We start from the raw sequence: 22068 nt of genomic DNA, 5'->3' as shown, positions 1-22068 counted from the left end.
ATTAAAATTTCACATTTTAATATTAAACTAATTTTATATTAATCAGCTTCACACTGTTTTCCACACACAGCAGAACCTAATGTTCCCCACTTTCTGTCCTGAATTCTGGAGGCTTTGCGTGTTGAGTGGCAGAACTCAACGCCGCGCTTTACCTCGACACCAGAGCGAAGTAATGTAAAATTTTATATTAATAAATATTATTATTTATTCTATGTTCAATAGTTTTAGTTTTTGCTATTTGACACTTGCGTGCCGACAATACTAACTCGCGTGACACCTGTTATTGGGTCGCCATCCCGGTTGTACAACAACAGCGTCGTGACTGTTTACTGATTGTTTAAAGGCCTTTTTAAACGTTTTTATTTTTACCAAGCTGAAGAAATAGTGTAAGAGTTTTTTTAAATATAAAGTTTATACTTTTGTTGATAAATTGTAACTGTCCGAGGCTGTCTAAAGTGGCAAAAGGAAAGCCTTATTTTTAGTGGGGTAACGTCATTACATACCTGGGTAATGTGAAACAATTTCCATCTGAACATCTCAATGTATCAACATTGCAATTATAATTCAAAAGATAGAATATTAACTGAAATTGTATTTAAAATGTTTAAATATGTATTGTTATATTTTGTGGATACAGCAGCTTTAAGCATTTCTTGTATAAAATGGAACCTAGTGTTGAGACACTCTGTTCTCCACTTTTGGCCTAATAATTTAAAGTTAGTCGCAGAGCGAGGAAACGAAAATATTCATACTCCAAATAGGAATTGACCCCAGAACCCTCAGTATTTGTGGATAGAGGTACAATAAAAGTGCCTCATTAAAGTAATAAAGTGTAATGACCGCTCCATACTCTTGACCAATGTGTTAACTTTTGAAGGTTGCGTGTGGCCCCCCCCTATTGCCTGTATAAACAGAGACACCCTCGTCATATCTCATTCTGTCCCTCGTCGTTGACTAATATCATTTTAACTTGGAAAGGTTTTTGTATTTAGTACTTAAATTACATTATATTTTAACAATATGTAAGTGTACAGGCGAAACACGCACCAGCTTTCGTTTTAAGAAATATTTGTTATGTTTCTTTTGGAATTTATTATTACGTTTTATGTAAATATTGTATTTGTGTAAATCTGGCTTATTATTAATTGTAATAAAATGTTAATTATTTCTTAACTTTGAATATGCATATTATGTTTTTTAGCCGTTTGCCGCACAAAGCAGGATAGGGAAAGAAAACCTGAGAACCTACCGTTAAAACAGTCCGTTCCTCATTAAGATACTTTCGTTCCAAACTTTCCGCCGTATTCCTGAGGCAGTGCGTATTGAGTGGCGGAACTGAACGCCGCGTTTTGGCTAGTTACCAGTTTTGTCATATTATGTTTAATAATCTATAGAAGTAAAAATTTCTTCTAACAACACATACGTTTATACCAATATGGGTACATTCTTTTTTTAGATTAGAACCACCTACTGCCTTAGTAGGCAGTAAACTTTTCCTGCCACAGTTTCATCCAAATTTTAATAATTTTCACATTATACTTTAACTAGCGACCCCCTTGCTGCTTCGCCCGCTTTTACTACTGGATTATTCATATAATGTATGTTTGCAAAGTACTTAAGATAATGTGAAAATTAATTAAACTCTAATGCAACCCGCATTTTCGTAGTTTCAATAAGGATTTTCCAATTGTTTTACTCGGCAAGGATTTTTAGTAGGTACCGTAATTTTAAATCTGTGCTACTAATCTTTTCAAGTACTTATTAAAATATATTTAAATGTCTATTTTTAGATAGTTAAATGACTATTTTTAAACGGAAGAAATTATAAACAAAAGCCTACCTACTAATAACTACTACAAAAAATATAAAAACCAAATATATCGCGCTGAAATAATACATTCAACTCCAATTATCCAATACGTGCAAACGCATCTAAATCTTCGTTTCTATGCCTCTATAGCGGGCGGGTTTTGTTTTCGAGCTTGTGGTTAATACTGAAGAGGGTATTCTGTCCCTGATGAAAAGCAAGCACTACCTGGCTGCCTGTGAGGAAAATTAAATAGAATGCATTGGCCGGGAATCGAACCCGGGCCGCCCGCGTGGCAGGCGAGCATTCTACCACTGAACCACCGATAACTGCTCATGACGCGCTTGTATAAGCAAAACGTCGCGGGGCGCGTTTCGCAGCAAGGATGTTTTGATATTGTAACAACTTCTAAAGTACTTATTAAAATGAAAAAACAGTGAAAGACAGTTTTGATCTACATTAAATGGCCAACGTAACTAATATACTTATTTATATGCTGAGAGTAAGGGATAAGTGAAACTTGAGTAACATACAGCTGATGTGTCAACGGCGGGATGTGTCAACAATTAAGTGCGTTTTTCTGTAAAACTATTCGCAATATCGAAATAGTGTAAAAAGCTAATTTTATCTTCGTTTAACGTAGAAATTTAATAAAGTATTTTAAAGGATAAGGATTAATACAATTATGGAAAAATATCCCTCACAATAAAAAATATATTGAAATTACTATTTTTAGACAGAAATATGATCACTACACGTTATCCTTAAAAGATAAAAATATGCTCTCGCGGACTTTTTTGTAGATCTTATTAAGAGGAACAATACTCCAGTACATTTTTTTCATGTAGTATTTACCATAAAAGCAGCGCATGCGCCGAAGTGTCTCAGCGGGTAGGACTTTATACACATTTATCGTATTTATGTTAATTTACATAAGAATGTACAAATAATAAACTATATATAAACCTTCCCTGAGAAATACTCGACCTAAGGGTGAAAACTGCATAAAAATCCGTTGATCGGTTTAGAAGAAGAAGAGTTAGAAAGTTCAGACAGACACGAAAAGCGACTTTGTTTTATAAGATATAGGATAAGGTATACATTGAATTATCAGGTATCACGCATAACCATATATCTAACACTTTTTCTTCAATAGAATCAACAGTTTACTTTCTGTAGTGAGCCCTTTGAAGTGTTTATATTTAATAGACAAATATTAGTGAGTCGAACTCTCGCTTTTATTATGACATGTGGAGAAAAGTGAAATCGATGTACTTTTGTGAACTTGGCCCTTCATTTTGATATATTGACGGGTCATATCGTAATGTATTTTTGTAATTAAAGTATATATATATTCGTTTAATACTCTTACTTTTTTACTTTTTGTTTCGACGCCATTGCAAGTTTGATATTTTAAATATTTTTTATTTATTATGAACTAGCGGCCCGCTCGCGGTTTCACCCGCGTGAACTATGTTATTATTAATTTCTGTCTCTATGACTACGTCCTAGCGACGTCTATGCAAAATTTGACACTCCTAGCATTTGTACTTGTACAAACTTGTATTTGTACAAACTTTCGACCCCAAAAACAACCCCTTAGAAGTCGAATATTGCAAATTCCCGTCTTAGCAAGCACCTACGTCCTATAAGTAACTCCTATGCAAAATTTGAGATTCCTAGCACATGTAGTTTCTGAGATTTCGTGATGAGTGAGTGACCTTTCGATTTTATATATATAGATAATCGTGGTTAATTGTTCATTGTTTGTAAAAGTGGAAATTTTCTTACAAATATTTGTATATGTTTATAAGTTGTGAAAATGTAATACTATTATAATATTTTTTTAAAACATATGTGACATACTTCTTATATTTGTCTTTAACCTTTTAACTCTGTAAACATTTTGTTAGTAAAATGTATTATTTTTTAACTTTCTTTTTATGAATGTAGATTTGGATTTTAATATAATAAATTGTGAGATATTCGAATTGTCTCTACGGCCGATCTTTACTGGAATTTCTCAAAGAAAATATATGGCGGCTTTCTCAAATATCAACGAAAGTAATCTGAAACTGGCCGATACTAACGAGTAACGACCGCCGGTAATATAATGAGATTTTATCGAAGCAGAAGAAATCGTCTATGACAAATTGTGAAAACTATTGTTTTTATATCTAACACACAGTTTAGTTATGTCATACAAAAGAGAATGGTAAGAGCGCGAGCTGTTGATATTTCAACGTACTCGTATTATTTTCTCGTTAATCATTGAAAATGACATTAGCGGATACTGTGATGCTGATTGTAACCAGTGGTTGCATCTTAAGCTATAATGGCAAATGGCTCAATTAATTTTTATTTATTTTTTATTTGACTTTTATAACTAGCTTACGTAACGTATGCTTGCTATAAATATAAAAAAAGACATTCAATTGTTAATAATTACTTTTTTATTATACATCAGCGAGTAGCGACCCGTGCGCGGCTTCGCCCGCTTGTGATATAAAATTATTTATTTTCTCACCTGTATTTTTTTCGTTATCCAATATCATTATCGTTTTAGAGACATTGTCTTATGCACAATGTTAATAAATTAAAAGAAATGTTTTGAGTTCTGTTCTTTTGTTTAAATTTAAATAGCTCCAATAATAGATTTTCTCATATATCGTTTATGTATAGACAGCCATGATCTACAATTTTATTATATGGATAGATATTAAATTTCATAACAATTATGTAGAATAGATAAAACAATCTTTTAATTTCTATTGCTACGCCTAGAAAACAGTGTATGATAAATCGATTATAATTTCTGTTAAATTAAGGTCAGTGAATCCTGAATATCTTTGATATAAAAAATGTTCCTCTTGTCGGTTACGATTCGTTTTGCTTTACAAGTGTTGTTTTGTAACTCACCTGCGGTATACATGGTGTTAGAATTCATCAATCTTTAAATAAAATTTAATTTTTATATAGAATTGAAATTAAAAATGAATATTATTAAAATTAATGATATTTTCATTTTATCTCAGTTAATATTTTATAAAAAATAGTTGAAATAAATTGACTATACTTAAAGTTTGGTAGTAAATAATATTTTGTTTTGATTCCCAACAGGCAGGGGAAACCTAATGATAAGATAATCGATCCGAATTTCCGCCAAATTCTGGAGGCATTGCATGTTGAGTGGTGGAACTCAACGCCGCGCTTTTACCTTGATAGCAATAGGAACAAAAGAAAATATAAATAAATAATAATTTCTCCGAGTGGCAATTGGACCCGCAACTAGTCTCACATTTTTCATATAGTACAACGAAACACCTGTATAAACGGTAGATAGATCTCGCCGTGATCCTCTGATCTCGTAATTACACTATTGTAGCGTGCAACCGTCTAATAGGCGTAGATGAACAGAAAATCGTTCTTTAAAATATTTCCAACTTCCTCGGACCGTCGCTGTGATATTTATCTTGAACATTAACTAACTATTGTTGGTATCTAATATGTAAATTAATTTTAAGTTGGAATAAATTTTCTATATAAAAGATTGTGGTTGTTATTTTATGGTTAAGTTTTAATAGAAAGCAATGTAAATATTTGTCGCGTTTTCTCTTGACGTTTTAGCGTCGACAATGCACGGTGTTTGGTCGGAGTCTTGGAGAGTGACGGATCACTCACCATCTGATATCCCATATTTAGATGTAGAAGAATGTCTTAACTCTCTATGCCTATTGCTATGTTTGGAAAAATGTGTGGATGATATAACTAACATAAATAAACAGCATCGTAGTATATTTTCTTAAAAAGTCTCTTATTACATGCCTTACTCTTTATGTTCTTTACCGAGAATCTAATCAGTACATTCCTGTGAGGTCCATTATCTTTTTTGTTTATTTAGGGCCAGTACCATTATTACTGGAATTGATATTCAAAGCCTTCTTTTTCTATTTATACTACGAAGACTTGTTTTTATTGAGGAATTTGAAATTTATATCTATCTATACTAATATAATAAAGTGGAAGAGTTTGTTTGTTTGTTTGTTTGAACGCTAAGATCTCTGGATCTACTGGATCGATTTACTTTGTTTTTGTTTTGTATGAAAGCTGCATTCTTCAGAAGTGCTATAGGCTATATAATATTACATTACACATATATACTAATAAATTAAAATACTTTCTAATTTGACATGCAATTTATTCTGCCATGTTAATAACAACCGTCGTGGCTACGCGACCGCGTTCGTTACCGCGTCATTTTGATATTCATCCTTATGAAAATAAATATAATAGTCACTTTTAGCATTTCATATAGATTGAAATTATATGTCTATAGAAATTATATTCTTATATTTCAAGCAGGCGTAGCCGCGTCCAGGTCCGCTAGTTGATGTATAAAATTACATGAAACTTGAGATATTGTAAATTGCTTTCATCATTGATAGGAAGTACTCTAATTGCAACTAATCAATTTCTTGCAAAATTTAACATTTTTTTTTTAGTTGTGAATTTACGTAACTCATACGGCTTGGAAGTACTTCCTAAATCAATATCCTCTCCGCTCATAACGAACGCTTCATCTATCAATGTCGTTTTATTTCTTATGAAAGTAACGTTCACGCCATCATAATGTTGTAAGTAAATTAAAAGTAAAATAAATTTTGATTGCTTCTTCAAATTATAATTGAAAAGTTGATTTTAATTTCTCTACGATATGTTTATAATTGTATTTAAAATTGCTTCTTAAATTAATCATATTAGTTTAGATTCTAATAATATTTACACAAGATGTAATTTGTTTAAATGATGTTGTCCATAATTTGTTGACTCTACCATTCCAATTAAAAGAGAATCATTCATCATTCTGTACATACCTACTTTCAAATTTAATTAATTTGTAATATTTTATATTTTCTAAACATCTTTTTTTAGCTTCGTGCTGTATGTATGTAAGGTACGCTGAGGGAACCTGAAAACCTAGTGTTAAGATACTCTGGTCTCATTTAGACACTTCCATTACCTCACTTTCAGCCGAAATTTCGAGGCATTGCATATTGGCGCTACTTATCGCGCTTAGCCTTATTACTTTGTTACTATAGCCATAGAAATAAAATATTAAATACTTCATTCCCTCAAGTGGGAATCGAACCTACAACCTTCTCGTTTACAGTCACAGCCTTGTACCACTCTATATCTAATTTTATTATTAAACCTCTCGTCCCCTTAGTGTAGTGTTATGATATTCTCTAATTTTCGAAGTTCCTCTCAACGTGATATAAGTTCTCGTTAAACAGTGAACTCTTATTACAGATTCGTGACGACATTACCTAATACAGTACTTTACCATCATTTTAATATAATTTACATTTACAAGTGGAAAATTGTTTTATTACTTGCATCTAATGGTACATTGGGTTTGAATCGGATTACATCCACACAGCCCAGCTGGCCGACCACAGCAATCTAGACTAGAATATAAATTTAAACTTTAATGCATATACCGTTACAATGAAAATACAGATTAAATTGTCGTGCAATATCTTATGGGGGTCAATTGTATTAATTTTATCTGATCTCCGGAATATTAGAAAGTGAGCGTTTACTTAAATGGAGTACATGCTTTCCATGATGATCACATTGTCATGCTTGGAGTGAGATTGATCTAGAATTCGATCGTTGAGGTTATCAGCGCCACGGAATTGGATCGTTGGAGTGCTGAATTGTCTAGAGAAACAACAAATCTATAAAAAATATCAGTTTCTCGCTGTATCGCGCACACATCAGGCAGGGTAGGAAGAGAGAACATAGTGTTAAGACATTCCGTTTTCTATTTTCCGTTGAATTCCGGAGACATTGCGTATTGAGTGCCTCGATACTAGAGCAAAAGAAATTAAAATATAAATTTAAATATATATTTAATATCCTCGAGTAGGGATTGAACCCATAACTAGTCGCGGCTACACGCTTGTATCCCTGCGCCACGACTGGCTCAAATTGATAGTTTTTTGTCAACTTATGTCTACAACTACAAGAACTAGCTGCCTTCGGCTAGTGATTTTAGTAAAGTGCCTGATTTTTAAATGTTAATTATACTTCTTTATTAGACGAAAGCTTTTATTAATAATCTATCCAAGTTCAAACCGGAAGATGAAGCCAATGACCTGATGTAATGTGTCGGCGGCCTTGATTGGGTTTTTTACATATAAGTGACCGACACCTACACCGAAATCCACGTTATCATGTGGCAGGAGGTGGAGAAAATAATGATGTCTCGTATGGGTTTTATCATTAACCTGTCATCATTACTTACACGCTATGTTTTCTTTCTTCATTTATCTTTGTTATACTTGTGTAGAGCCCGTGACTTTATTAACATTTAGAAAATTATCTGTTTATGAAATTGTTTATTTAATTGGCCTTGTATTTTTTTTCTTAAAGTAACTTCATATTTTTGTTCATAAATTGTCTTTGCTTACATCGTTATAGTTATTATTAAGTTTTTTTAAAGCGTATATTGTACCTGCTGATTATGAAGAATGTAGAAAATAATATTACTCATGTAGAGTTAGGCAATGTGAATTATCCTAGAAAATAAAACGAATATGATGGATTCATATTATATTAATGACAGTATAATTTATATTGTATACGTACAGAGATGTCTCGTAGACTTAAATTGTGTTTTCTTTTTGTTGGGTATGGAATTTAATTTCAATAATTACTTAATTTATAAAAAAAAAACACCGGCAATTATATAGATTAATGTCAAAAGATACAACACGCACAAATTATAGGGTAAATTATTCTTTTGTTTACCACTGAAGGGAAGCAGGTGCAATTTAATATGATCATAATGACGGCAGTTACAAGATAACCAATAAGATATACAACGAAGATAGGTTTCATAGTATAAAATTATTATATGCTTGTTTTTTTTTCACCTTCAGAATGTAATTTAAAATCTTGGATAATCGTCGAAAAATGTTATATAAAAATAAGTAATATACACTCCTTTAAACTTCTTAGTAGGCATGGAAATAAATCCTATTAGGAAAGATAATAATATATCGCGTTAATGTTGTGTTTCTTGCCTCGCGACAGTTCTAACAGTGCCCTCGAGTGTGTCTCCCTCATAGATAAATGTTATAATTTCTCTCAATGTGTCCATTTGTCTAACTTTCCTAGCCCTCAGTAGCCTCGTTGACCTAGAAAGCTGAAACTCTACTTGTTCTACACCACATACATTTATGGGAAAGAAATCGGGGCCGCATTTCTCCGCCGGAAGGGTCGTTATTGCCTATTGTGATCGATTCAAACGTTTAACACCTTCTATTATTTGTTTAATGTTTATATATAAATTATTATGTAATACTTTTTTTATGAAACTTTTACCTTTAATTATATGAAAACGTGTACTTTTATATTAGGCGAAGCCAACATAGGTTTGGTATTTTTTTTCATGAATGTAGGTTATTAAATTGTACTGACGCCATATTACACTATTATTTAGCGCTATTACTTATTATGAAAAATAAATAAATAATGTTCTAATAAAATCAGGTAACAGCATTTCTTAAATCATATTACTTAAAGAATGATATTTAACCGATGCCATCACCAGTCAAAATTCAACAGTTTGTTTTACAAATCAGTAAATTGGTGTGAAACTAAAGAAAATGACGCGTAATTGCCAGCTTTCCATTCCATTGCTGGGCCTGGTGCCCTTAGTGACGTTCGAAGAAAACAATTGATTTTTGTTGGTGAAAGTTCCTTACGTGTTTCAACTTATCTGGATATCTCTGATCGAATCAATTGATTTCAAATACGACATAAGATTTTACCTGAATATATAATTTAGAAAACATTTCTTTATCTTAGTCATGTTTATTTATTTAAATGTTTCTTTGATAATATTATTTTATTAATAACTATGGGTGTAGTTGTTTTCTACCAAAAACTTTTAAACTAAAATAAAAAGTATAAATAAGAGAACAGCGGTAACTAGATAAGGCTTACAATATGCTGGTTGAAAACATTTTGGATTTAAGTAAGTTGTCGAACGAGCTTCTAGGGCCCGTATTTTTAAATTGCTCTAAAGTTTGAGATCGATCTTGAGATGGTTTTATTCATAGATTCGCAATTTATGAATGAAAACAGCATCTCAAGATCGGAATCGGACTTGAGAACAATTTATAAATAAAAGATTTATTTCAATTTATCATTTTTATGTCAGGGTTTAGGTATATATAGACGTTAGCTACGTACAAAGGTACATGACTCATAGACATTTTTAACTCATAGCTGTTTATGGTGGAAGACCATGTTACTGCTTTCCGATAAGGTGTTGTTAAGTGTCCTTAGCTAGTAATTTTACTTGATTCCAAGTTGTAGTACCTACGTGATACAAGAATCGTGCGGTTTTACTTATTTTATTTAATCACAATTGACAGTGAACTTAATAATTTAGTTTGAAGTATTTTTAAATGTTATTTGTAATTTGAATGTTTTAAAGGTGCCTTAAAGCTTAACTAGGCCGAGGAAATGAAAATATTAAGTATTTCATTCTTCGAGTGAGAATCGAACCCCACAACCTGTCGCTTTTACAGTCGCACCCCTGTGAATATGTCTTAAAGAGTCTTAACATACCTATTATATTTGTACTGTGTAACTATAATATTAAACTTTTAAAAAAATACATAAACAGGTATTTATTATTTATTTCTTACGTTACAGGGCCAATCAGGCATACGGCAGAGAGAAAACGAGAGGAAATACGCAACATGTGACCACCGACCAATGCACCAAAACAGACAATGCTATCTTCAAATTCATGAGTCTTATCTCAAGATTACATGATTAAGAAAACTATTTATTGTACTTTAACTTTAACTTAACGAATCTAGTCGCTTTAGTTATTTTGTAACGGAGCAATTTTACTTCATAAGTGAATAAAATATCAAGACAGTACAAAGAGACGAGACATCAGTACAAAGACGTAACGGGAAATCTAATGTTGATTTATAATTAAATTGATTTAATTAGCCTCTTCCCGAAGAAAGAAATCAAAATGTCTACAAGTAAGTGTTACTTTAATGTTTATTTGAATTAATAAGTATTGAGGCAACACGCAATGCCTCGAAAAATTCAGCGGAAAGTGGGGAGCGGAGTGTATTAACATTATATTTCCTCTGCAATGCTATGTGCGGGTATAGCGTAAACGTTTTTTTTAATTAGTATTACATACTGGTTTAATGTAGTAAAGAACGACCTCGTCCTTTTTATTACAACCTTATCGTCGTCAACGCGGAAAATATGTCTGATTCGAAGGTCAAAATTATAAAATGAAATTTGGTAACTTAAAAAAATCCTAGAAATAATATTCAAACTTAACATACATATTTCATAATTATTATGGTCTTTATTATTGTTAAAATATGAGATTTCAGCATTACTTTAGGTCATTGGCTCGAGGCAAATCACAATTGAATTAATATCTTTAATTCATTTTTAAAATAAATTTAATTTCTATTCTAGGTTGCGAGAATTCGGCCGGAATTCTGAAGAGCAGCTATTCGTTGTCGTCGCTTCGGTCTGCGCAGGCGCCGCCATGTGGCGTCAGTGACCAGCTCGAGCGTCCGTACCATAGCCTTACTAAAAAGAGGTAAAATTTTAGATGTAAAATATAAACTCCTCTTTTTGTTGATTGCCTTAAAATACCATATTAATAGTATATCAATACAGTGTACTTAACCTAAGCTAAACTTGGCTTACTTTACGAAGGTTAAATGCTTCTCCAAATAAGGACAACGTTATATAAAATTAATAATTTAAAATATCATTAAATGACTCATAGACTCGTGTATATATAAGGAATTTTAATGATTTTATAAAATTATTTCTTCTGAGTAAAACTTCATTGTGTCTGTATATCATTAATGTTTTACCGGTGTATACATAAAATACCTACATTTGTATAGGTATTGACGCTTTACCTTGAATACTCTAGGCTCCTAAATGCTTAATTATTCAACATTGAAAAGCTTATAGGTTTATTGATTGTATGGTTATAAAATAATTATTTAGCTTTATACATTTTTTTAAAATTATGACCGCCGTGGAATATTAGCATTATTGTAATTTATATAGATATAAAAACTACGTTAGTGGGTTCGATTCCCACTCGATAAGATGGATTATTTTTATGTCAAAGCACGGCGTAGATTTCCGCCATTTATAACGTAATATCTCCAAAATTGTAATCCAGTAACTGGGTAGCGGAGTTTCCGTTTCCGTAAAATATATAAAATAACAATATAATCTCTAAATGTTTTAGGAAAGAACCATGTCGTGAAGCGTGGCGTCGTAGTTGGGGTTCCGCGGCGAGTGGGGGCAGCACTGGCGACGATCTCTGGCCCCTGCTTCAACACCACTATGAGTATATCATGGACAATCAGATCATCGATTCTTGCAAAGTATGTTAATTTTAGCTGTATTAATTTTAAGCTTTCTTTTAGTGCCTAAAGTGACTTTTTTACACTTAGTCACTTACTTTTTATGTTCTAGTTCTGTATCTGTATACAGAAATGGTTGAGCTAGATTCTTAAACTTTTTATTATAAATATAACTTAGCCACATAATAATATGTACTCAATCTTTCAAATTTCACTAAAATCGGCTATCTCATTTTTATACACATTCATACATAATATATACATTCCTGACTATACAGGGTGGAAGAGGCAGCGCTTCTTTTATTGAAACTGCATATAGGGTAATATATTTCAAACCCACACCTAAGAAATTAATCAACGTACCTCAACAGTTTGGACGTAGGAATTTTTTTTCATTTCACGATTTTTATCCATACCTGTATTTCGTGTGACGCACACATACGTGTGCGACGTTTCCGATTTGACAGGTAAGTGTGTGCGTGCCTATGTTATACTTTACAAATGGCGTTTTATTTTAAAACGATAATTTTATTATTTATTTTGTTTGAAAAAATAACTTTTCATTTTTGGGAATTATTTTTTTTCCGAATTATATTAGGCTTTTATAGAGTAGTTAAAACTGTGGTTTCATTTAAAGTGGTGCTGACAATTCCACCCTGTATAATCATTATATAAAATACTTATATTTATTGACTGGTTATGTTAATAGCACATATCAAGCTATTTATAATTTAAAATAAAATATTGTTACCTATACTTACTCATATAATATAGTATGTTAATAGATTTCCTTGAAATATTATATTAATAGTTTTTCTGTTGTCTCCCTTGTTAAATCGAATGTTGACTTAAGTTATTCACTTGTGATAGTAGTAGTCGTTAACAACTTATAAAGAGTTCTGTATATAATATATACTTTTATTTACTTATATTTAAAAGTAGTATAAGAAATATTCAAAAAAAATAGTTTTTTTTATTCTGAACCAAGCCCACCCAATATAAGCTATCAGTGTGAACTAAAGTAATGGGGTTAAGCCGTAATAGATTTTTTTAGTGTCACGCTATATTCCGCACATAGCAGGGTAGGTAGAGAGAACCTGGAAACCTAGTGTTAAAACAATACATTCCTATTTAGCCACTTCCGTTCCCAATTTCCACCGAATTCTTGAGGCATTGCTTTCTGAAAGGTAGTCTCAATGCCGCGCTTTACCAGAGCGAGAAAATGAAAATTATAATTAATTAAATAGATTTTTTTAAAATTCATTTTTTAGTAGCAAACTCCACAGCTTAGTATGTCACTTCCGTGTATAATATTATATGTTTGTGGTTTTCAAGAAGTTTGTTACGAAACGAAAAAGTCAATAAGTAAGAAACATGCATTGTTTTATATTCCCTAGCTTAGCAAAAAAAGATTATGCAAATATTTCTTGCTTAGTTTATTTATAAAGAATCTGTACGGATCCTTTATTTTACGAGGAAGATGACTTACAGACATTTCTTTAAGTATTGTATTATGAGGTGTTAAGTTCCTTTCTTGTAAACCGTACAATGTCTCAATGGATCCGTTGAGGATTACGAAATATATGAGTTGTATTTTGAAATAATTTTATTGTATAAGAAAACTGCTTTTATCGTTAGTTAATAAGTAGCTATGTATGCTTAATATCCTGGAATATTAATTTCTGTATCTATTCGAAATGTAGAATGGTGATCATGATCAATATTCCATTATATGTATTGATTAATTAAAATAATATATTAAGTTTCTTCGCTCTGGCGTCGAGGCAAAGCGCGGCGTTGAGCTCTGCCACTCAAAGCCTGTCTCCAGAACTCGGCAGAAAGTGGGGAATGGAGTCTCTTAATACTAAGTTCCCTCTGCCTACCCTGTTGTGTACGGGTTACAGCGTGAAGCTAAATAATATATTCAGTTTAATATTATTAAAATAATATGTTTTATAATGTACACCACATTAATTAAGCTAGGAAATGTCCGACAGTAATAGCAATAATCATGGGTTCTTATTCTAATAAGAGAGCTTTTATTGCTTTAAATATTTATTTTTTTCTAGTACAGTCAGACAAAGAGCGTCATTGATAGCCAATTTCAATGTTTCTATAATGAACGACATGTAATGTACACAGTAGCTTACTAAGTTATTACACCAAATGCCCTCTCCCATATAATTCTGCATACACATGCACCTTACCAAACATGAAACCTTATACCACCAATATCTTCTATTTCCAGGAAGCAAACGGCGAGCTCCTATCAACCAACACGTCACCGCGTCTCCTAAACCCAACCACAACGTTCAACAGGCAGTGGTCGCTCAACCAGCTGATATCGGAGTTTACTGAACTCTGCCAGTGGTTGACGCACGTGCAAGAGGAAATATATTCTAGTCCAGAGAATTTGTCTAGCCGGAAGTTGAGACTGGTAATGTTATCTTTTTTTAAGATTAACGCTTTATTCCTTATATAGTGTGGTAGACGGAGTGTAGATGCTCTGTTGTAGTTAGACATTGGTGGGTGTGTCGTGGAAGTTGTTGCCATGTTTTGTCATGTCGGACCGGAAAATGCAAATGTATGCTAGGTCGATAAAAACATTACAACCTACTGTTAATTCTACCTTTTTAAAGTACTCACGCCACTCTCCTTGTCTTACTGTTTAGTATAAAATATGCATTTTTCAATGAGAAAGTCCTTGTTCAGGCCAAATGCCTGTTATAATAATTATAATGTCAAAATTTGACATGAATGTTTAATTTGTTTATACAATTACCCACGAGATTGTATATTAGATTCATCATGGCGTCATCTCGTTAATTGCACGTGTCCACATAACCTTTTGCTGTTTTAATTATTAATCCAAAAAATCAACCTGGATAAAAGGAGAATTTCACTACAGTCGTAGACTGTTTTTCGATGGTTTGTGTACTCCTCTGAACTTGTAATTCAATGTGAAATTTGTATTATAATAATTATAAATAATTAAACTTACATAGTGTGATAGTGAATAAAGAAAGAACGGATATAATTATATAATATCTAAGTAGAAATGTTATTGTGTTCTTTTCATCTCTTATAAAAAACAAATATTGAAAAAAATATTAGAAGATTATTCGAAAATATCAACATCACCATTAAATTTAAACATAAATTGGCAATTAAATTATATATAATACAATTTTAATATATTATAGAATCGAATGTCGGAGCTGGTGTCTGTGGAGCCGCGTCGAGCCAAATTTATAGAACAGGGCTCAGCCATACTGGAACGTATACCCGAAGCGGCTGCAGAGGTAAATTGATTAATATTCATATTTAAAAATAAATTATGCTAATAATACTAGCTTTAAACTTATTATATAGCTGCGCGGTCGTGGTTATATGGAAATAACTAAGAATTTTATATGACACATTACATTGTAGTAGCTCTGACCACTAATATATCTTTTTTTTTACAACTTCATGCTGTATCCTGCAAGTAGTAGGGTAGACAAAGGGAGCCTTATGTTAGAGCAGTGACATGAAAATAATTCATTACCTTGCATCGGAATTGCCCAAATAATATCGTAAAAAAATACATAATTTATATACATATCTTAAATAATGTATAAATGAATATAAAAGCTTAATTTAATCTTTACAGGTGACTTGGAGGGTTGAACACTTAAACGTTAAGTGGGAAAGTCTCCGCTTGTTGCTGAGTCCTGAACAACAGAATCAGAATGGAGAGTGTTGTGACACTGTCGGTAAGTACCTTTAATATATAACAAATATGAATTATCACCATAATTCAAACCACTGAATACAACAGCACAAAAACAAGCTATTCTTTTCAAATATATTTAAAGAAAATTGTTATATACCTACTTATATAGCAAAAAATCTGCTGAACCAATTTTAGAAAATAATACTCAAACTTTTGAAAGTCATAGCAATGTAATACGTAAAGTTATTTTTTTCCTCATGCATTCAATTCTGTTTTTTAAATAAATAATCATATACTTTAAGCGGGTGAAGCCCTGATCGTGTTACTAATTTTTATATATTTTAGCTTCACATACTGCAGTGTATTGACATTGAAACTAGTGTTAAGACACTCTGTTCCCCACTACAAGTTTCTGTATAAGTTGTATTTTCAAAACAATCACAAATCATATAATATGAACCCAATTCAGTTTATTTAATAAATAATCGCGCAGTAATTCAAGCGAGCGAAGCCACGAGCGGGTTGCTAGTTAAGAATAATCAAATCTATACTTTTGATAAAATTGTACGTGATCGCTGTTTGTACACGGAAGATATATGAAATTAAAAAAATAACTAAAGAAATATAGAATAAATAAATTCCTATTTATATCATTATATGCAGTATTTTTTTACTTAATAATAAAAACACTTAGAAGGTAAAGTCCAAGTCTTTGTTTTATATAGCATATAATTATATAATTTATTATTACTCTTTTTAAAAAATATATCATTGTCTTCATTGTATATTTATCTTAATTTAATAATTGTATATCTATCTAAAATCTTGCCATGCTATTTTACCCAACTTCTTGCCTTCTGTTTTAATTGAAATAGTAGGTATATATAGAAAAAGACATTTGATAGCAGCCGTTTGAATCGTTGGGGACCTAATAATCTATGAAATAAAAATAAATAGAAAAATGCCTTCTTTTGTGCATATATTGACAATGAAATTTTTCCCTCTTTGAAAGTGTAAGATGAACAAAAACAGTTATTTTTAAAGTTTCTCTTTACATTTTAAAATATTAATTATGTGATTATTTTGACTTACAAAATGTACTATTAATATAACTTACTTACTATAATATCTCGTTAAACAGACCCCGCCCACGAGCTACGTTGTCTCCGTCGCTGGCTCCACTGTATGGAGGGTCGCCTCCCGCCGCCCTCGCTGTCGGCCGCGCGCGCTGCCTCCTACCACGAGCTGTTGAGGAAACTTCGAGAACATCAGGTTAGTGCATTATTTTTTTTAAAAAGACAATTAGATTTCTGGAAGTAGAAGAACCTGCATCCGCCCCTCTTCAAAACAGTCCGACCTCCGACCTAAAAGCCATACGTTCTCATCGGGTTACGTCGAAGTTCTTATACGCACGGTTTTATATTAATTAGTTTGTAAATTATTTATGTTGTTAGCATCTCTGCAGGGATTTTTTTTTACAAGAGTCGTGAGTTTGGATCCCAGTACTTTGACAGTATTATTATACTCTCTTTATAAAATATTATTTAACGTAATTATGGAATTTCAAAATATATATTTATTTATTTACTTCCATTGTTATGGATACGTCACCTTAATTCTTTTAACATACTGCGCATAACACGAACTATGTACCTACTCATGTATAATTAAACACCTAGGCTTAACTCCAAACGGATTAATATTATTAACATCTATCGATTTATATGCAATTCAATTCTGTGAGAAGCGAAGGAGGTCGACGGACGTGCTAAATTTCAACATTACGTTTTATTTTAAATATAATATATAAATATATATAAATATAAGTTTACAATTGCTGTTTTAAATTAATAAATCCTAAGGAGTCTCACAAATGAGACCAGCTGTGACAACGAAGGGGGAGAGGTGAAATGATTAGGAAATTTTATTTTGTTATAGAATTAAAATTATTTCACGTTTCTTAGCAATGGCCTAAATAATATAGCACTTTTAATTTTGTGTTTATTATTCTTTTACTACCTGAAACAGATAATTTACTAAATTTTAAGAAGATGTTCAAAACCTCAGTTAATCATTTAGAGTTTTACAGTACAAGTAAATAGCTTTTCGCGCTTATTCCTTTTTCTACTAGTAAATGAAAATATATATATTTATTATAATGTGTAAATTTATATATAGTTGTTAATATACATATTAATATTAATGTTTTATACACACAATTTGAAGACTAATAACTCATATAAAATAATAAAATTAATCGCCTCCTTACTGTGTTATTTTATTCAAAATTATTAACACCAATAAATATTAATAATATAAATAATATAGATACTTTACAATTAGGTTAAAGTTACCGACGGTGCCCAGATAAAGTATCGAAATTGAAAAACTGCAAATGTCTTTTATTGCTGTTTTGAACTACTAATAAGTGTAGTTTTCGATTACATACAGGTTTAAAAAAGCATAAACAACTTTTTTTTTTTAATTTCATTAAAAATACCCTTCTTAGTACTTCATAGGAACAATAAAAACCTTTAGGATTCTTACACTTTCGATATTTTACATAGGTATCATCGAAATATTATTGAATTCGTTTATAGCAGTGGTGTAGCTAGGTAGGCTAGGCTATTTGCTGTCCGGTGCGGCTTTAGGACTTGATGCCCTTTAAAACTGTCTAAAAAAAACAAAATAGATTCAAAGTGTACTCTACTCTCACGTACATTAAGCGTCATACACTAAAATGTGACATTGGCTACCTTTAAAAAAAATTAATCGTCGACTTTGATGCCCCTTTCCTTTTGATGTCCGCCCCTAGCTACGCTACTGGTGTATAGTTAACAATTACAAAAGATGTGCGCAGTTGTATGTTTTAATAAATTATCATTTTGGTGTAATATATGTCGTAGTTGATGTAATTCGATAGATGTGGGCGGATATTCGCATGTGGCCTCTTGTAATATAATACTTTAAGATAAATTTGTGGATTATTATAGAATACTATTGCTTTACTGAGAGGTTGGCAATGGGGACCTAACCCCTTTCTTGCCTTACTTGTTCGGAAACATTAAGTGTTGAATGGCGGAACATAACGCCGCGCTATATCTAATTTAAAGATCCAATAAATGAACATATTTAATAAATATAAATATTTATCCGAGTGGGAATTGTAACCTCCATCATCGTGTTCAGTCCGAAGTGTAAATCTATATATATAAAATCGAAAGGTCACTCACTCATCACGAAATCTCAGAAACGACATGTGCTAGGAATCTCAAATTTTGCATAGGAGTTATTTATAGGACGTAGGTACTCGCTAAGACGGGAATTTGGTATATTCGATTTCTAAGGGGTTGTTTTTGGGGTCGAAAGTTTGTATGAAACTTCGTTACTACAAATGCTAGGAGTCTCAAATTTTGCATAGATGTCACTAGGACGTAGTCATGGAGACAGAAATTAATAATAACATAGTTCACGCGGGTGAAACCGCGAGCGTGCCGCTAGTATATTATAATAACAATGTAATAGCATATAAAAAAAACTAAACATTCATATTAAATAATAACGTAACCTTCATTACCTACTGTAAAGGGCAGAGTAGGTATATAAGAAATTCGGAATTTTTAAACAATTAATTTAATGGTATAGTTCCCAGTTCACACGTGCTATCTTTGTATGTATTTTTTTTTCAAATTTTTAATAGAAGCAATTTAGAAAATGAAACATTACATCGCCAAAATATCAGAGTGGTCAAACATTTTAAAAGAAATAGTTTTATTTAATAGCTAAGTAAACTGTTCATGAATAAATTCTCCGTCTATTACCCGCTAGACATGCAAGAGCGGCACTTTTATGTGCATTTATTATCTAAAAATACTTGTTAACCAGTTTTTTACTGTATAAAATTATTTGAGACCTCACAATATAAACAAACGCAAAACGGTGCTTCTGTTAATGCAACAGATGCAATAGGTTCGATTCCTACTCGAGGAAATGATATTGATATTTAATATTTTCATTTCTTCGCTCTAGTAACGCCACCCAAAGCGCAATGACTCCAGAATCCAGTGGGAAATTGGGAGCGGAGTGTCTTGACACTAGGCTCCTTTGCCTACCCTACTACATGCGGGATAACTAAATGTGTAATAAAAGATGAAAATACTTATAACCAATCACTAGTCGAAAGAAAATATCCACAACCAATTAGCTACAGTAACCATAAAACCCTGCAACACTGAAATTCCAAACAAATAAACTTATTAGCACTTGCATTGTTATCAAGTGAGGAATAATTATCTACCCACTAACGGTACACGCAGTCAACAGTGTGAATGCGCCCTAACGAGTAGCGATGCCCTTAATTAACACCGACCGCGGGTGAGAGAGCTTTGTTTGGCGTTTATCTCCGCATCGGCATTTCTCTATTAAATTATTATGTTCGCACGTCGATTTATATAGATACTATTAATTTTCTATTTTATGTAGATTTTCATTGTTACTGATTATATAAAATTCCTGGATTTGATTTGATTTGGTGTAAATTAGCACAGGTTGGTACGCGCAGTAGGATAGTCTAATTACTATGGGTGTAGGTTCCATCCCAATTCGGTAAAAGATTTTTTTTACTTTCCCATTAAGAAAAGGGCAAAGCGCAACTCATCGCTTTCAAATACAGGCGAAAAGGAGAGCATAAAGTGTCTTGGCACTAAAGATTCTTTTTCTACTCTGCTATGTTAAGAAAGTGTCTAGCTAAAATTGAAGGACATAATAATAATGATTTAAATAAACATTCAAGTATCCGAATTAATCTTCAATACATAATATTTTATATTTCTAGTCTTACATCGTTAAAATTGTAAATTATTACAAATCTAAAATTTTACAGTTTCATTATCTCAGAAAATTCTATGCACACACTATATTTCAACATCGGTTCAGTTCATATATGATTGAACCGATAGTTAGCATGATTGACTAACGCGAAGTGTATGTACCAACTTTCTACCGGGTCGTGCCTCGTGCGGGACGTCAAAATGAACCCCCGCTACTCAATCTGTGTGACATGACCATCTATTATCTGGAGCGGGATCGTTTCCTTAATAATGCCTTTAATGCGGTAATGTGAGCGTAGGAAAGTGAAACTAGCTCGGTTGTAAGCTTTTACTGTACATACATACATATATACATAAGATATACGTAACTTTAGATATATTATTATGTCGGTGTAGATGAGATAATGCAGATATGGTTGAAATAGGAAGAAATTTAGTTAAATTATATATTAATCTATTAATTAACGCATATGTCAGCTTTACGCTGTATTACGGATACAGGAGGATAAGTAAAGCTAGTGTTAATACACTCCGTTCTTCGCTTTTCGCCATAAAATACACGTTTTTGATTATTGTTAAAGTCAAAAGCAACTAGATATTACTGAAATCTAGGTTGGGTATACAAGAAAAGTCTCGGCCGGCCTTCACGAATTAGTCTAATTTGATAGTTTGTCACGACTTCCTTGCGAAACTAATTTTATCTGAGTGTTCACTTATTGCGAATTAAGCCAATTTGTAGGTGGAAGTCTCGACTTCTATTTGGATTTATTTTTATGGCTTACTATATTTAGTATTTTTTTTCCGACGACAAGACAACGTCGAAATACAAGTGATTCGATAATGAAAATTTGCTCTAATCTTTATGTTATATCCAGCATGTAGCATACTAAAGGAGTCTAGTGTCAAGACACTTCGCTCTCCACTTGTCGCAGAATTCTGGAGGCATTGCATGTTGAGTGGCAGAAGTCAACGCTGCTTCTACCCTCGACACCAGAGTGTAGAAATGCGAATATTAAATATTTCATTTCCCCGAGTGGGAATGGAATTCAGAACTTGTAGCGTTTACCTCTGCGCCACGATTGGTCTTAATATTCATATTTTTTAATAATATGTTTTATAAGATAGCTTTAATCTCAGTTCGTTAATTTTATTGGCGGAAGGTATAAAGCCATAATATAAACAAAACCAACACTGCCCATATTTGTTGTCATTAACATCATTTCTAACTAAATGGAAGTAGATCGAGAGATTTTATGATATTTTACG

General features: G+C 32.1%; 1 protein-coding gene across 4 annotated transcripts in view; it reads left to right on the top strand.

Annotated features, from left to right (window-relative positions):
* The window catches only part of klar (klarsicht), a 207107-nt gene that overhangs the window by 71880 nt on the left and 113159 nt on the right, over positions 1-22068 (top strand). For all 4 annotated transcript variants that reach the window (XM_085189850.1, XM_085189851.1, XM_085189847.1 and 1 more), the window contains 7 exons: positions 10541-10884; positions 11342-11468; positions 12141-12279; positions 14507-14695; positions 15462-15560; positions 15911-16013; positions 17115-17245. In XM_085189850.1, coding sequence (XP_085045976.1) covers positions 10875-10884; positions 11342-11468; positions 12141-12279; positions 14507-14695; positions 15462-15560; positions 15911-16013; positions 17115-17245 — 798 coding nt within the window. In that variant the 5' untranslated portion in view covers positions 10541-10874. The remainder of the gene's footprint in view (positions 1-10540; positions 10885-11341; positions 11469-12140; positions 12280-14506; positions 14696-15461; positions 15561-15910; positions 16014-17114; positions 17246-22068) is intronic.

Source organism: Heliconius melpomene, chromosome 9 (genome assembly GCF_056956725.1).
Source record: "Heliconius melpomene rosina isolate 202511_hmr_F chromosome 9, ASM5695672v1, whole genome shotgun sequence".
Classification (NCBI taxonomy): Eukaryota; Metazoa; Arthropoda; class Insecta; order Lepidoptera; family Nymphalidae; genus Heliconius; species Heliconius melpomene.
The sequence above is the reverse complement of the archived record's forward strand: the minus strand, read 5'-3'. Positions and strand labels throughout refer to the sequence as shown.